This window comes from Triturus cristatus, chromosome 3_1 (genome assembly GCF_964204655.1).
Source record: "Triturus cristatus chromosome 3_1, aTriCri1.1, whole genome shotgun sequence".
Classification (NCBI taxonomy): Eukaryota; Metazoa; Chordata; class Amphibia; order Caudata; family Salamandridae; genus Triturus; species Triturus cristatus.
This window is the reverse complement of record NC_140583.1, coordinates 59,217,701-59,234,662: the sequence shown is the minus strand read 5'-3', so window position 1 is coordinate 59,234,662 and position 16,962 is coordinate 59,217,701. Positions and strand designations below refer to the sequence as shown.

The 16,962-nt window shown below is 44.9% G+C and overlaps 1 protein-coding gene across 2 annotated transcripts in view; it reads left to right on the top strand.

The window, feature by feature from the left end:
* The window catches only part of CD82 (CD82 molecule), a 200,300-nt gene extending 183,639 nt beyond the window's left edge, over nucleotides 1-16,661 (top strand). For both annotated transcript variants that reach the window (XM_085643451.1, XM_085643452.1), the window contains exons 7-9: nucleotides 6,746-6,907; nucleotides 7,507-7,590; nucleotides 12,004-16,661. In XM_085643451.1, coding sequence (XP_085499577.1) covers nucleotides 6,746-6,907; nucleotides 7,507-7,590; nucleotides 12,004-12,081 — 324 coding nt within the window. In that variant the 3' untranslated portion in view covers nucleotides 12,082-16,661. The remainder of the gene's footprint in view (nucleotides 1-6,745; nucleotides 6,908-7,506; nucleotides 7,591-12,003) is intronic.
* Nucleotides 16,662-16,962: the final 301 nt, after the last annotated feature.

Sequence of the window (16,962 nt, the reverse complement as noted above, 5' to 3'; positions counted from 1 at the left end):
AGGGTGAGCCCTCCAAGTCACGAAATGAATCTGAACTCAACCGCCTGACTGCCATGGCACAGAACAGACGGGTTCAAATAGAGCAACGTCAAATAAATATTACTGTCGCATAGCTGTCAGATTTTCAGAATATTCGTGACAATTCCATGGTTTCAGTATATTTGAGTGACATTCAAAGACCAAATGTGTGACACCTTGAGTGACATTTTCCCGTGAGCAAACCCAAGCAGTGACGTGCATAAAAAGAGACTTCTAACTACACTCTTATCGGCAGTTACAAGCTCTAAAAAGATATTGAAACTGTTGCAAAACGTCTGAAATGGCAGAGAATGATAATTGACATGAATACTACCCAATTCCTGTTGGGAAAACGTTTGTTCTGCATTTACAACAGTGTACTAGACAAACCTTACAGCAGGTACACAGAGTGAAAGTGACAGATATATCTGTCAATCACCAAGGTTGCCACCTGGCCGGAATTCTCAGGAGATTACACATAAACTAATGCGTTAAACTATCGGAATTCAATATTTCTTACCCCTTGAACCATAATCTCTTAACCGGTACAAATGGCTATTATGTTTATCTAAGCAAGGGGGCGGGTAGCCATCGCTGATCGCCAGAGATACCGCAGGCAGGTGTATAGGACTCCCTGTGGGGCAGAGGAACTGGACTGTCCCTACCGTCAGTGGTGCTGCGCTCCCTGGTCAGCAGAGGTGGGTGAGCCAACAGATTGAGGGACAGTCGAGCCAAAACTCGGCTCTGGCGCCAAGTGCCTGTGCACAAGCCGAGCCTTGAAAATATTTGGCATGGATAAAAACCTACAAACGTCATGGAAATATTTGAAAAAAAGGGTCTTTAAAATTCTGAAAGGTGTACTTATTTTAAATGCATGCTAAAACATTTCCCCAAAGTACACCAAGTCAGTCGTCATTTGCACCCTACATGTGGCCTAAAATCTTATCCTATAAATGGAGCAACATTGTAGGATATCAAATGAACCACGAGAGGATTTTGCCCAGCGTGCATCTAAGATCACGTAGTTGAAGGTGCTCTCATGCGTGATCATGAACAAAAAACGGAGGCATAGTTAAATAAAACAATTTGGTCAAGCAGGGAAACCAGGAGTGATCCCAGGTTTTCTAGTTTCGCCCTGGGCAAATCAGTCCCTCTCTCAAATCAAAGTTTGAAGCTTTCACCTTACTCTCATTGACGTTTGAAATGAGTGCATAAGTGATGGGAAGAATCCACATTGTTTGGAAGTTTTATAGGGCAAAGCTTGGGTTAAAAGGGCGCTTCATCGCTGCCACCGACTACATTACACATCTACTTTTCCGCAGTTTAAATAGCGGGACCTTGCCTATGGTACAGACAGCGCTTCATAACTAATACAGACTACATGTTCATTTGACAGCAGATCGCCCACCTGTACAAGTAACAGCCCATTTAACCAAGGAGAGCGGCCATCTCGCGAGCCGCAGGACAATGCCGGTCCGTGTGGCTGACCGTTGTATCATGCAGTCAGTGCCAGTCCTGGAAGCAGCTTGGGGACCAACAGCGCCACCTCCTATTCTAGGCACCACAGGAAGGGAATTGTAGAGGCATTAAACTCCGCGCCGTACAGTCTAACTACAGCAAAACGGGTCCGGTGCCACATGAGCGGAAGCTGTGAGCCAAACAAGATCAACAAGCAAGGCCAGGGCTGAATTTACGGTGAATCCATGACAACCATAGTCCTCTATTTAACACTGGGCCTGGCTTGCGCTCTGGCTGCCTGTGACACACACACACACCAGAGTTGGGCTCTAATGCTGCTGGGATGCAAGAGTTGCAGCGCTTTGACCAATTAAGGGCATAACTCATGCCAGTGCGGTGATGCAGGAATAGGCATTAAAATACGCAAGCCTAACCCACAATGCTTGGCAATCGGTAGGGCTGCTGTGCGGGTACTGTATAAAATCAAAACGCGAAACAATAAAAATCTCCATTTGAATTAGAAAAATAGAGCAACATTTAATAAATAAAAAAAATGACAACAAAATTTAAAAAATCCAGTAAGAGGAACCATAGGTATAAATCTTTAATGTTTGAAGTAGAAATGGTTCAAAAAAGCACAAAGCGTAAATGATAGTCAATAGTTACAGTAGACCGGGGCCTAGGAAAAATTTGAGGCTGATCGTGATGGAGCGAGGGTCGGATACACCAACTCGTTTTCTCTGGGTCAAAGATGTTACCTTTTGACTTAGTCCTTTAAATCCCGATCTACAACAGGAGTACTGTTCTAAAGCCTTGGCAAGTAGGAGTTGACACTGTGCTGTCAAAAGGAGTCCCACAGCCCCCACCCTGCATATTCTGTGGAGGTCAGAGGACTCATCTCTGCCCTTTCAGATCAGCCTGTTTGCCCCGGGAGGCATTTCACACCTATTTAAGACTGAGAGCAGGCAGAGAACTGGCAGAGGATTATGCTAATCAGACTTCTGACAGTTCAGACCGGTTCAGGTATTATCTATAAAAGTTACCTTTCCTTGATATTTATTGAAATGCAACTTTTCCATTGAGGTGTTTTTTCAATAACTATTAAAAATAATTGTTTAATTATTTTTCTAGCTGGTCCCATTCTCAGGTAGAGTATTAGTCTTTGCATCTGCAGTCTAGGTTCCTATGTAGTACAATTGGGCCTGCTACAGTAAAAATAACTTTTGTGTGTCTGTAAATACATTATATTTGTACATGTTCTTCTTTTAAATACCATGCATCCTGCCTCCTGGGTTACAACGCCTACATAAGGATGGCTTATTGATATTTAAAAGGAAGGTTTTTACCTGTCAAAAAGGGGTTTACTTTACCAGGTTGCAGTGCACCTTTTGTACTGTTGTAGTCTGGTAACAATGGTCGGCATGAAGTAATGTTTGCACTGCCACTATAGTGGATGGCACAATAAATGCTGCAATGCACTAGTGGCATTAAACTTCCAGGGCCTTGAGTGCATTTCCTACCTTATACTAGGGAACTATAGGTAAGTTAACTATGCCAATTAGGAGTAATCCAATTCAACCATTTTAAAAGGGGAGCACAAGCCACTTACCCCTGGTTAGCCTGGTTAAAGCGCACAGAGTTCTAAAGCCAGCAGAAATAAAGGGTGTAGCAAAAGGTGAAGAACTTAAGGTGACCCGGCAGAAAAAGCAGATTTCTACACACTGGGTGTGGAGTGACTCCTCCCTTAGTTCATCCCGCTGCTTGAACAAGGAGAGTTTATGATGGTGTTGGACTGCAAGGATGTCTACCTCCACATCTCCATCCATCCCCACCCATCATCGGTACGTCCTGACAGCACTGTCACTGCCCGATACTGCCCTTTGAGGTTACAACAGCCGAAGGTTCTTCACCAAGTATCTGGCTGTCATGGCCTTTCGTCTGCAAAGAGCGGGCATCCATATCTTTCCTTATCTCAACAACTGGCTAACCAAGAGCAGCAGCAGAACCAATGAGGGTCCACGGTAAACACAAAGCAATTCCACCTACAACCTCAGCAGATCCAAGCATTTTAGGATCAAACACCGTCCTAGGCAAGGCATACTAACCAGAGGAGTGTGATGGTATTCGAACAGATGCTGACTCTTTGAGTCAACGTACCCATTGTCGGTAAGAACTAATAAAACTGCTGAGGAGGATGGTGACGTGCACAGCAATTGTTTGGTATGCTGTATTTCACATATACCCCTTGCAACAGTGCCTCACCAGCCAATGGTCACTAGTGGAGCGTCAATTTAGAAGATATAGTGCTGAGAAGGATAGCACTCAGCACACTCTGCATTGGTGGAACAGCATCAATCTGTTGCTAGGCAGGACATTCTTGTTCCCTCTTCTCGTGACCATTACCACTGACTTCTCACCCAGGCTGTGGCGCACATCTTGATGACATAACTGTTTAGGGCACATACATACACTCCTCTTCAGCAGAGCAGGCATAATCAACTGCCTGGAGTTACTAGCCATTTACCTAGCACTCCAAGCTTTTTATTCATTTGTCTGTGGCAAGGCAGTCCTTACAAAAACAGATAATATGACAGCAATGTATTGAATAGAAAAAAGGGGCACCCTTTTCCCTCTCCTATCTATCCTGGCACAACAGATTTGGCACTGGGCAATTAGCCCCAACTGCTCCTCTCAGAGTAGCTGCAGGGGGGACGACAACAACTTTGCAAACTTGCTAAGCAGGACACATCAACAAGTCAATGAATGAGAATTCCACTCTCAAGTCCAACAAACTTACTTTCACATGTGGGGTGCCCAACAATTGACCTCTTCCCGACTCAAGAAATCATAAAATGTCTAGACTTCACCTCGGGTTCCCACCTTCACAGTCCATGGGCAATGCACTATGAATAAGCTGGTCAGGGACATTTGCCTATACTTTTCTAGCCATCCCACTCATCCCATAAATGGTGAGGAAGGTGAGGTAAGGCTCCATGATTATCATCTTGGTGGCACCAACCTGGGCCAGACTGCCCGATACCTAATGTTGCTAGAAAATGTCTGTTAGGCCCACAAGAAGTTCCCAATCAGGCCGAACCTTCTCACTCAAGAGCAGGGCATAATCAAACACCCGTACTCCAGGCAGCTAAATCAAGCAATCTGGCATCTGAGGTCCTCGGATTTGAATACTTAAACCCCCCATAGCTGTGTATGATTATATTGCGTGAATCTTGTAGACCTCCAACACGTGCATGCTACGTTGCTAAGTCGAAGCCTTTTGTCCAAATCCCTTGGATGAAGGTGCAGCGTATCCGCTCCCACCTCTGATGTCTGCAGAAGGCAGGACTAGAATATCCTTTATACGTCTTCACTTACCAGCTCTAGCAATATAGAGGAAAAACAGGGAATGCTCAACTCTTTTTAGATTTTCCTGCAGTTAAAGCATTAATTTCGAGTCTGGAAAGGTTCAGAACCCTAGAGCACCTCAAGCAGCTCTTTCAAACTTGAAAGTGGTTCTCCTTGTGAACCTCTGCATTCATAGTTATTCCAGTTCCTTTCATGGAAGGAGGCTTGTCTCATAGTTATAACTTCTCATGGGTGTAATAGAGCATTACAAGCACTCACCCTTCAAAACGCATTCATTCAAGTATATAAGGATAGGGTAATCATTCATATTAATCCCAGGTTCTTAAATACAGAAGTCTCTCTTTTCCATTTGAATCAGACTATTGAGCTGCCAGTTTTCTTCCCAGTTGCTGATTCTGTTCAGACAGAGCCGTGCACACATTAGATGTTGAACTTGCACTCATGTATTCTACTGATTGGACAAAGCCTTTCCATTAGACTACTCAACTCTGTTATTCAATACCATACAGGGGTCAGGCAATATTCGAAGTAGGAATTGCAAGGTGGATGGTAAAATGTATTTCCAGACTTGCTACTCTAAGGCTAAGAGAGTGCTCTCCATACCACCTAAGGCACCCCGTACACGTAAAAATACCCCCTCTGTGTGTTCTTGGCCTACATACCCTTAACTGATGTCTATAAGGCGCGCTAGCCACTGCCGAAGGGAAACTGCTTTAAAGTTGATGCAAAGCACGTGTCTCTGCAGTCACACATACCGTGAATGGAAAATCTTACTCTGTCAGCATGTGTTCCTAGCGTATAGTGCTGTAGATTCCCTCCCTGCTCACCAGAAGCTGGCAGCGATTCCACAATGTTTTTTTTTTTATAATCAGCATACCTTATTTAGTTACCTACAATGCACCGAGCACATATACTTTCTCTTATGCACACTCTCACCTTTCGTCTACTGTGCAAAAACATTCTAAGGTTGGAGTCAGTACCCATGCGTATTGTGGACTAAGGGAGGAGTCATTCCACATTCAGTGACTTAAAAAAAAAAAACAGCATGTAATATCTGAGCCCAACACTAGATGGCAGGGGTATGCAAGGCATGCGAATCTACAGCACTACACATTACAAACAGATGCTTCTAGAGTAATTACCATTTTCCTTACCTACACACAAAACCTCAGCTCTCTGACCAAAAGTACTATACAAATGTTGCATTCAATATTTTAGACTATCCCTAGGAACCTACGCACCTCAGCAGCTCATGCTACTGTCTTTCAATCCCAGATATTCACCCATCCCCTTGTGTTATAATCTGGTACTGCATGTTGAGGTCTGGTTCGAAATCCCTAGAAAATAATGTATGCACGCTTCTAATGACGCAGTGGATGCAAATGAAATATTATAGTTAAACCAGGCAATAGTAATCCTTGCTATTTACAGCATATAGAAATGTCAGAAGTGTGTTATGAAGGGCTTTATGGCCAAACTAAGTTGTTATAGCCTGGTATAAGTACTAAGTGTTTAAGATGATGGACTAGTTGGTATAGGCGTTACATAGTGACATCACAGGAAGCTGTCAGAAGTTTGTAATAAAGCTGGCTTTTAATGACCTCTTTTCATCTCTTCCTCCTATGACCTCAAGCAGAGATGCATCTGTCCACACACGTCCACCCTTTACTTGTACCCTGCTACTTCGTAAAAGTCACTGGAAAGTTCTAAGTGCCCACCGTTCGAACTCTCTTCAATCCCAGAGGTTGAATCTGAAGGACCCCTGGACATTACACTTGCCCCCTTGACCTCTTGAGCCCTTCATACTGTCAACCAAATGATTCTCCATTGGAAACAAACCAGGTGGTTCCAAGTGGGCACAGAGAGCACGCAGTGAGGTCTAAATGCCACCTTTCTCTTTCAGCTGAAATGCTGCGGCTGGACGGGCTCTCAGAACTGGACGGAGAACCATGTGATTGCCAACTCGAGTGGGACCAAGTACCCGTGCTCCTGCAGTCTTGTTGACAATGGACAGGAGCATGGGTTCTGCAACGCTGGCAATGGTACCTGGCCTGTGTACACCAATGTAAGTCTGCACTGTTTTTGGGGCGTCGTGAATGAGTAGTGGGACTCGGCGCATGGGACACTAGTAAGCTTGTCCACACCAGTGTGAGAGTCCTGTGTGATGGAGCAGTGACATCATCTCTGAGAGAAGCACTCCTGGCCAGTCCATTCCATCATGCGAGTCCTGTGTGGTGGGCATTGCAGGGTTATCTGCTCTGGCACAACCCTTTAGTCAGTACACGCAAACGCACATCTGCAAATAATATGGCACATGGGCCTCATGGCAGAGCAGGAGTAAAGTAAAGTGACGAATAAGAGAGCAAGTGAGACCGCTTAGTAGAGGGATGAGAGAGAGCCTGGAGCTGACTGCTTCAGAAGATGCCTTCTCACCCATTTTGTGTGTGGAGGGCCTGCTATTGTAGACCTCATTACCGGTGACAACCAAGTATATAGAACATGACCTTAGACCTTCCATGCTTCTGAGGTCAAGTAGACCAGTACATAGGATGACCTTTCTGTTCACTTCCTTCCCCTCCTTTAGGGGTAAGAGTGTTGGGACGTAGGGTTTGCTGCTGTGGTACCACTTGTAATTCATACTTACTCTGTGTCTTCTCTCTACAGGGCTGCATGATGCAGGTGCAGAATTGGCTGCAGGACAACATTGGCATCATTTTGGGAGTGTGCATAGGAGTGGCAGTCATCGAGGTGAGTAGAGGGTCAGTGGTCCCTGGCACGGTCTTGCTAGTAGGATTAGGAGTAGCAATTATTGAGGTGAGCTGCGTGTCCGAGTGTATACTCTGCGATTGTAGGAAAGGGTCACAGCCATGCTGAGCTCTTTGGGAGATAAGACCGAGCCTTGGGGTACTCTGCAGGATGGGAAGATGGGACCTGTGTGAGTTGGTAGGCTTGTGCCTTGGAATACTCCACAAGATGTTAGGGTAGCACCTTGGGGTACTCAGAGTATGGCAGAGTAGAGCCTTTGGTCCTCTGTGAGAAAATAAGCCATTTCCTTAGGGTACTCTGCGGGATGGCACACTGGCACCTTGGTATATTCAGTGGGATAACAGGCTGGCATCTTGGGATACTCTGCAGGATAGCAGGCTGGCATCTTGGGGTAGTTTGCGGGGTGGCAGGTTGGTACCTTAGGGTACTCTGTGGGATGGCAGGCTGGCACCTTAGGGTCCTCAGTAGGATGGTAGAATAAATCTTTGGGGTTCACAGTGGGTCTGTAGGATAGGGCTTTGGGGTACTGTGTGAAAAGTTGACTAGTGCCTTGGGGTACTCTGCAGGATGGAAGGATAGAGTTTTGTGGTACTCTGAGAGATGGTTGGCTAGTGCTGTGGGGGGTACTATGCAGAGTGCATAGTGCTTTGGGGCTTTTTTTAGGATGATACTATAGAGTCTTCGAGGTACTGTGCAGGATGGTAGATTAGAGCAGTAGGGGAATACTCTGTGGGATTGGAGGGTTGCGCCTTGGGGTACTCTGCAGGACAGTGCTATTGAGTCTTCGGGGTACTTTGCGAGATGGTTGGCTAGTGCTGTGGGGATACTCTGCAGAGTGGATGGTGCTTTGGGGTGCTGCTCCGGTGAGAGCCTGGGTACTGAATTGGGTTCCAGGTATAATTGCAGCATAGAAGCCTGTGATGCCATCTGTGCTGATAGATTGGAGGTTTTGCAGCACCTCATGGACTCCTCCTCCCCCCTTAAAGTAGGCGCTTGATTGATATCGGTCAGCGCGTGAGCAGGGGACGATGGGCTCTTCCGAGTGTGTGTTACTTTTACAAAGGGAGTGGTGATTAATGATGGACAATGCTTCCTTTGTGCTGGACTCAAATGGTCCAGCTTTTCTCTTTATCCCCGGGGATTTTAGTAGATGGTGACTGGTGACCTGGTGTTTGTAGGACTCCCACTTCTGTTTTCTGCTAAGAAAGTACCTGAGTTAAAAAAAAGTTCTTGGCCAAATCACTGAACTCCCCACTGGACTCGACTTTCTTCAATGTTGTTAATTATCAGACGTTCAACGCAAACTGTTCATTACAAATACAAGAACTGTCCAAAGCTTGAATTAGGAATCTTTCTAAAGAGTGACATCATCTGCAGTAACATGGTATGCCTCATGACATGAGCTGGGCATGGCTGGACCTAGACAGCAAACCTCCAACATCTCAAAAGGACTCTAAATACTTAAGGATGGAGCCGACCAACAGCAACATTCCTTAAAACTATGTACAAGAATGTACGAATCAGGGTGCAGGACTTAGTCACACATCTCATTTCAGATGTATTCAGTTAATCCACTTGTTCTACTGATTGTACTTAGAAACTCATTATAGCTAAGAATCCCTCCCTAGCCTTTTCGCCTATCAAGTTTTTAAGGTATTACAACTGTGCCCTTACACACTCTTTTCACTCTGCGGATATGACCAGGATCTAAACCCGGATTCCGCGTGTTGTAGAAGTTGGTTGAGCAGGACAGTTGGTTTGTACAACTCCTTCCGCAGCAGCACCAGGTTGTTTCAGGAGCTGCTTTAAAACCGTACATGCACCAACCCAGCGTCAAAGGCTTTTCTGTAATCCAACATCAGGTGAGGCAATGATTCATAAAGGATTTTCCATCAATAAAATCTCCTTGATTTGCAGGTATAGCCCTCTTCTGTGCACACCGGCGTAAGCGTGCACACATACTGCATGGTCCTTTTATTGCATTAAGTGCAGTAGTATAAAAAACCTATTTCACAGGGAGATGCTTGTTACATGTGAAATACAAACACAAGTGAATATTTATAGAGTGCAACTTTCAATACCCAAACCTTAAATATAATTTATAATTAGGTTAGTTGTTAGAGTGAAGTTTACTCAGCTGAATGACATCCGTGCATTTAGAGCTCCCCCAAAATGTCCGACTAAAAACTCTAAGCACAAGTACTTATACCCTCATACAGCAATGGAAATGTAGCCTTCAGTTCTCAGGCAAGACAAACAGATGTGCACTCATACGTGTAACAGCTGCTTCCTGGTAGATTGATAACATTTGTTAAACAGCGCACTCTTCCCATCGCGACTGAATATTTGAGAAGCTCCCAACCATGCCAGAATGCGATCCTTTAATGTCACTCCCTGGTCTTTGAATGCCGTCCGGAGCTGAGCGCTGCAACACCATCTGAATTTGTTGCTGAAGCATGATCGGGTATTAGTGCAGTAGCAACGTGGCCACATGCCATATGGAGTCGCTTATGTTTTGCGTTTGTAGACCAGGCGTCCACACAACCTTTACCGGCAGGATCTCCATGTCCTTGGTCCGAGCTGTTTTACTAAGAGACGCTCACGCTATCCTCCAGCTAGAACTTTGTTCTGCTGATGCCGCGCTGGCGGTGGTGCCTAAGACCAGGTGGAAGATGGCGCGGCTCTTCCTTCTCTGCGCTGGCTGCTGCAGGCGGAATGCGCTTCCCTTGCACCTTCGTGCCACTAGGAACGCTGCTTCTTTCAAGCGCGGTTCACAGACCTGTCTCTTTCACTGTGCCTTCTAACCTGCTCCTCTGGAAGTAAAGCGTGGTTGCAGTACAGAGTAGCCGTGCGCTTTTCAAGTGCTAGTGATTTGATTTGATTTGATCTTTTGCCATCACATTTCATCCAATGGGAGGCTTAAATCCAGGGTTCTTCCCTTCCCTTTGGCTAATGAGTCCCGGTAAGCATGGCCGTGTATTTAGATAATGATAGCACCAAACCAATGCACAGATACTCAGTGCTGCCCATTGTTTCATTAGCTTCCTCTTCATGAAAGTTAAGCTAGACCTAAACAGTCCAATTGTATGAGGTTTGCGGCTAGCTCTGCCTTGCTGGCAAAGCTTGACAAATGTCTGTCGACAGAATGTCCTTTCTAGAAAGTTAAACCTGTTCTATCTCAACCAATAACTTCTTAAAAACATATTTACTTTGCTCTTCTTTTTAATACAGACAAATAGTTCAGTGTAGTAGATTCCTTTTATTTTTGCAATATATATGTCCCAGTTTGAAAAATAAGAATTGCTTTCACAGCCATTTGATATAACCAATACAGAACTGGTAATGTGTAATATGTTCCTATTTGCCAAAGGTCCGGTAGCGGGTAGGTATGAATGGACACGATGCAATGTTCAGATACATGGACCAGTGTCGCCGCATATCCCAACATTGAATATAACCTGGTTATGTACTAACCCCAAGCAGTTTGTTTTTCTTACCAAAGAAGTCCAATGTAATAATATTTAGTTTAGTTGGTCCTAGAGCACCAAGATAAAAGCTGTACACGGTGTGTACATAAAACAAAGGACAATCTATAGGCCAATAGTCCGAAGCGGATAACATGTTCTTCTCACGTTAAATAACATTATTTGTAGATTGAAAATTAAATGTAATCAAATATTTGCAAAATTATCCTTTATCAATCTGGTCAGTAGGTTCTGTTTAAATAATTACTAGTAGACCACTTAAAAGAATCAATCCACCCTTATCGCGTACAGACATTGCTCCGAAGATATTATTCCGAGCAGTCCTATGAATCGGATACACTGGACCGTGGCAACATTATTAAACTAGCTCCACCCTGCAGAAGGCAGCTACCAGAAGTGGGAGAAGCATACCTTAATGGTTGGGTTATGACAGCCCAGCCTCCTCTAAAAGCAACCCACTGGGAAAATTCCCGGCCATGACATTGGCCAGTCCGACCAAAGCAATCCAGTTCTGCATCAACCCATCCCCAGTGTTATGATTGTAAACACCAGTGTCACCTTATGTGTATGGAATTGATGATAAGATACTCGCACAAAGTAGTGTTAGCCATATTTCAACAGAGCAGAGAAGGTCCTTGGATTGTCTAGGCACCATTTTGTATTTGTGTCCGTACTGTGACTCAGATTATAGTAGAGATGTTCTACACGGAGGGTAATGAAGCCAGTGATGTCTTACTAGCTCTAGGCTAGGTAAGGCCAGAGATGTGTGTTCATACTGTGCCTCTCCTGGCCTATCAATATGTTCCTTCTCTCTCTGTCTCGCCCCCTCTAAACCTTCCCTCACTTTTTATAAACTCCTCCTTTTATATTCCCACGCCTCACGATCCGTGTACCCCCCCTCTCGTTGCAGCTGATGGGTATGGTTCTCTCCATCTGCCTGTGCCGAAGTGTCCACAACGAAGACTACACGAAAGTGCCCAAATACTGAGAAAAGATGACCGCCGACAGGACCCTGCATGGAAAAGAACATCAGCAAGCGACTGTGAGTGATGGACAGTGACTGACGTATATTGGCAACACTTCGTACGCCGCCCACCCGAACCCGGAACTGTTAACTGAATGTGTGCATTCCAATCAGCCAAGTGTGCACACCTCAAGCCAGCCTCCCAGGCACGATTCCAGCTGGTTGAGGGTATTGGACCCATACGATAGACTGGGTGGGTGGGCATACTCTTCCCCCCCCTCCCCTTGAAAATACGCATCCAACTCAAAGCGAGTACATTGTATATAGCCTGTGTTTGCACTTTGTGGATATAATGTGTAAAATGAACCACATGTCGTTAAGGATTCCTGCTGGCGATGGATCTTGAATGTGTGGATTGTGCTAATGTGGGTGGTTTGTCTGTTTTTTGTGTTCGATTCATAGAGCTTTCGCAAGGAAAATTAACGGGCCGTGTCCTTCTGTCCCCTGCACAAAAACGGACACCTCTTTACAGGGGTTCCTCATAGACTTTTGACTCATGATTATGACCATGGCCAGGGCATGAAACGGGTGCGTTTTAAAGGTTCGCTGTCGCGCTGGCACACAGTACTCTGAGTGCATGCACTATGCGGGAGGACGTGCTGTAGAATCGGAGCCATTTTTTACAGGCTATCCCTACCCAAAATATTTAGTGTTGTCTTAGTGTAGAAATTGCACCCTGGGACAGTCCATGTAAACCACATCATCTGGCCCTCCGTTGAGTGTCCAACTGCATGCATGCCTTGGGCGGTCGTTAACCGCGGAGACTAGGTACATACAGCCTTTGAGGGACCCCAGAGTGTGACCTCTACCACTTTGAACTAGATTGACCTACAGCTGGTTCACCAGGCTAGGTGGCCCCACCAACACTGGACTCCCTGGTCTACAATCACTCATGCTGGGACTGCCCTGCCATTGGAGACATGAGCTTCTGTGGACATCCAATAACGGATCATTGATCTGAGGTTCACGGGCGGATCTGTATCAAACCCAGGCGCCCCTTATCTGCTGTCTCAGATTAATGACCCCTAGGGTGCTTGGTCACCTCTAGAATCTGGAGCTTGCTTCGCGTTTGTGAAAGAACTTAGCATTGCTCCACTTTATTTCCAATATTTTATTTAATGTAAATAACAGGGTCCACCTTGCTTGAAGGGGGTGATCTTTGATGGAATGTACTGCAGTCCATGTCATGCAGTCCGACACCTGGACTCTAAACTTCAGAGGCAGGATCTCCGCTGCCTTTGTCTCTGTGTATCTCGTGTCCCCTGAGAGGGGCTGCTCCAAGAGGGCCTAGTTCTTCACACAATGCGCCCATCACGGCCCGCTAACGAGACCAGTTGAAGGTGCATTTCTGCATTGTGCCCTAAGGCTCTTTTGATCCTTTGAAAGTGGGCATAGAGAAGTCTATAGGATAAGCTGCTGCTCCAGTCCACACAGGGAGTGCATAATACATGTCCAGGAGGAGCCCAGAGCTTGCAGCAGATGTCGGCTAGCAGCAATGCCTTGCTCCAGTGGAAAGACTTCCTAGACCTCCAAGTCCCTATACTAGAGGAATCCAAGAAGAGGGTGGGATCCTAAGAGTGTGTGCTGGGTGTACCTAGCACAAAGATATACAGGTGACCACTCTCTGGAGTGAGGAGGAGTCAACTGTGCACTGATGTGGATGGCACTAGGGATTTAAGCCTTTCTTCTAGATGGCGGGCGGGATACTGGCAGGGGTGCTTGCTTATGCAAATACATTGTGCTGTGGGGTGGACACACTGCTGCCATGGACTGCTAGTGGCTAACTAGTAGAGTCCAACTAAACTAGACGATTCCAACTAGTTTCGTCTGCCTGAGGATACTAGGAGAGGTGGGAAGAGGTACCATTCATTGGTACCCTGGGGCCAGGCAAAGGTGGGTGTGGCAGAAGAGAACAGTAACCCGCTGTGCAGGTCAAACGCGCTGTGAAGGTCAGCCGTAGTGCTGGTATATCCCTGCCCGGCTAGTGATTGGTTTTCTGGCCAGCAGAGCACACAACCTGTGGTGAAGAGAGACACCCTCAAAAGAAAATCATAAAAACAAATGAAAATGCTGAAACTTGGAGCAGGACTTTGAGGCAAACCGGCCTATAAAAAAATTGGATGTTTTCCCCAACATTCTAACACCACTATGTGCCCGATAGAGTTGGGGAAGTGACAGGAAATCAGGAGGGTGGGGGAAATGTGTGTTTTCTGGAAGACCTTTCTCCAATCAAGGGCAATGGGGGTATAGAGGCAAATGTAAATATACCCATGTGATCTTTTCCCCTCCACCCCTGACAAATTCATTCACCCTCTCCCCCCCCACCCCATCCCAAAATTCAGCATAGCAGAGGACATGAAACCTTGCTCCAGCGCATTCAGTGGTAAATCCATTTTGCGTTGTTTTGCTGCAGGCGTAAAAAGAAAGGCAGTAAAAGGATTTCCTTCCAGTCCATATAATGGCAATAAAGTTAGAAGGACATTGTGGGATCCCTTCTGGAGAAATAAACGAGGCCCATTAGAGCAGGGGTTCAGTGCTACAGCGTGAAGGAATAACCTTCTACACCCTCAACGGTTCCCTTTTACAGCACCAAGCTGGACTCCCACCGTTCACAATGAGCTTTGTTCTGACTCTACAGAATGAACACTCTCTGTTCTGCTGCCTTTGTTTATACCGACTATACCTGAACAGACTGCATGGCACCCACCCTCTGCAATACATTACCTTTGTTGAGTCCGGGAAGGGGCATCCACCGTACCCCATGCACCCTCTCTTCTCCACATCCACAGTCCACACTGGTGACCACAGACCACTAGACGCGTGTACATAGATCACTTTCATTGCTGAAAAATCATTTTATGTCTGCAATAGTGATTTTAACACATCCTAGGCAGTGCCTACTCTACAACATGCAAGAAGCTGTTTAACCACTGCATATGTAGGGTTTGATTGCTGCATGTGTAGGGTTTGATTGCTGCATGTGTAGGGTTTGATTGCTGCATGTGTAATAAAGAAATAGATGCTTTCTTCAAACTTCATCTTTCTTTCACATTTTGTATATGGACGAAAATGCAGGTTATCTTAAAAAAAATAGTGTGGAAACACTTTGCTCCATATTTTGCCCTGGTTTCCTGGGTAAATAATGTTTACTCCTTGAAGGACTGCACAAGCAGCAAAATTGGGGTACATCAGAGTACCATTTTTTTCCACCGGGGCAATGGTTCTGAAGTACTGCCCCAGGTGCCTTATTTCCATTGCATAGCTGTAGGGAGTGGGGAGCGGAGAATACTAGTCTGTGAATACAGGGTACCACGCTTCGTGCTAGAGCCCTTATCCTTTGGCATGGTCTGCACATATATAGATATATTTGAACTCATTCCTTCCCTGGACCGGTAGGTAATACATTCCTAGACGTCTAGGTAACCCTGCCTGCCCATTCTGCTTTTACTGGGGAGGAGGAAGGGTCCAGGAGGGGGATGGGGGATGGGCATGTGGAACTGATCGCGAGACCTATCGGTAATCACATATTTGAGGGTAAGTCTGTGAGACCACAAGTATCTTAGATTATTTTGTTTTAAGAATGATGCGTGATCCTAGTCACAAAGTGACCAGCTGTGAGCTCTTGTTTATATTAACTCCTCATGATGTCATCAGCTTTGAGATGGAGGTAGCTGAAGGACGCGGGTAACATGGCTGTTGAGGCATTACCAGATAAGAGGAGGAGAGGCTGTGAGACAGTCTAGGTGGAAGGTTTGAAGTGCTGAGACTGTTAGAAGGTTCTGAGAGACATTCCCATATCAGTAGGGAAAGGTTGTGAGAAACATTCCCATATCAGTAGGGAAAGGTTGTGAGAGACATTCCCATATCAGTAGGGAAAGGTTGTGAGACATTCTCCGATCAGTAGGAGAGAGGCAGTGAGACAGCCAAGTGGAACAGAAGATATGTGAGGCTATTGGATATATTCAGGTTATGGGATGAGAAGTTGTGAGCCTGTTATAAAATTCCCAGATCAAATGTTGAGAGAATTGCTTGTGACCTCTCCCCTTCTAACGGTTACTTTTGCCCCATAATTATAGTATCCGCATCGTTTAGAAGTTCACCAGTACACACAGATAACACATCGATCAGATATTTTTATTTTTTTATTTTTGAGTTTATCTAAGCATTGTCTTAGTTCATTTTACGGTCTCGAAAAATGGGATATAAATTTGTATCACTAAATGTTCTAAGAACATGAATTTGTGACCACGTGCAGAGTCAAAAAAGAAATGAAATTATGCTGAATTCATAAACTATGTTTTGCATTACTGGGGTATTCTCGAATTTCCTGTGAATTTGAACTAACTTTGTAAATTAAATTTCACGTAATGCTCCGTTTATTCTGTCAGTGGGTATCCCACAAAGTGCCTGTTTTCTTTTCCCACCTCAATAGTACATAGGGGGAATACATTTTTACATTTTATGTGTAATTGTGTTTTTACAGCGTCCTCACGGGTTGTATATTTTTGAGTGTGCATCTTTCAATTAAATGATGTCCATTTTTAGATTTTGCTCCTCTCCGATTAATTGCTATTTTATCTGTGAGAATATCTTTAATTTTTTCTCATTTACCATAGTTATACTACTTAAATTTATTTTTATTTTTGTGTTTAGTTTTATTTTTGCGCTGTTATGAACAAGCTTCTTTTTCTGAGCTGTGTGTACACTGATAGAAAAGATAAGTAATGTATATTGTATTGGTGAAAATATCTTCAAATAAAGATTTTCTAAAAAAACCAAAAGTTCCTCTCTTGCTTTCACAGTGAGTCGTATCTAGTGTCTAGATGAAAATATTTACCAAATTCT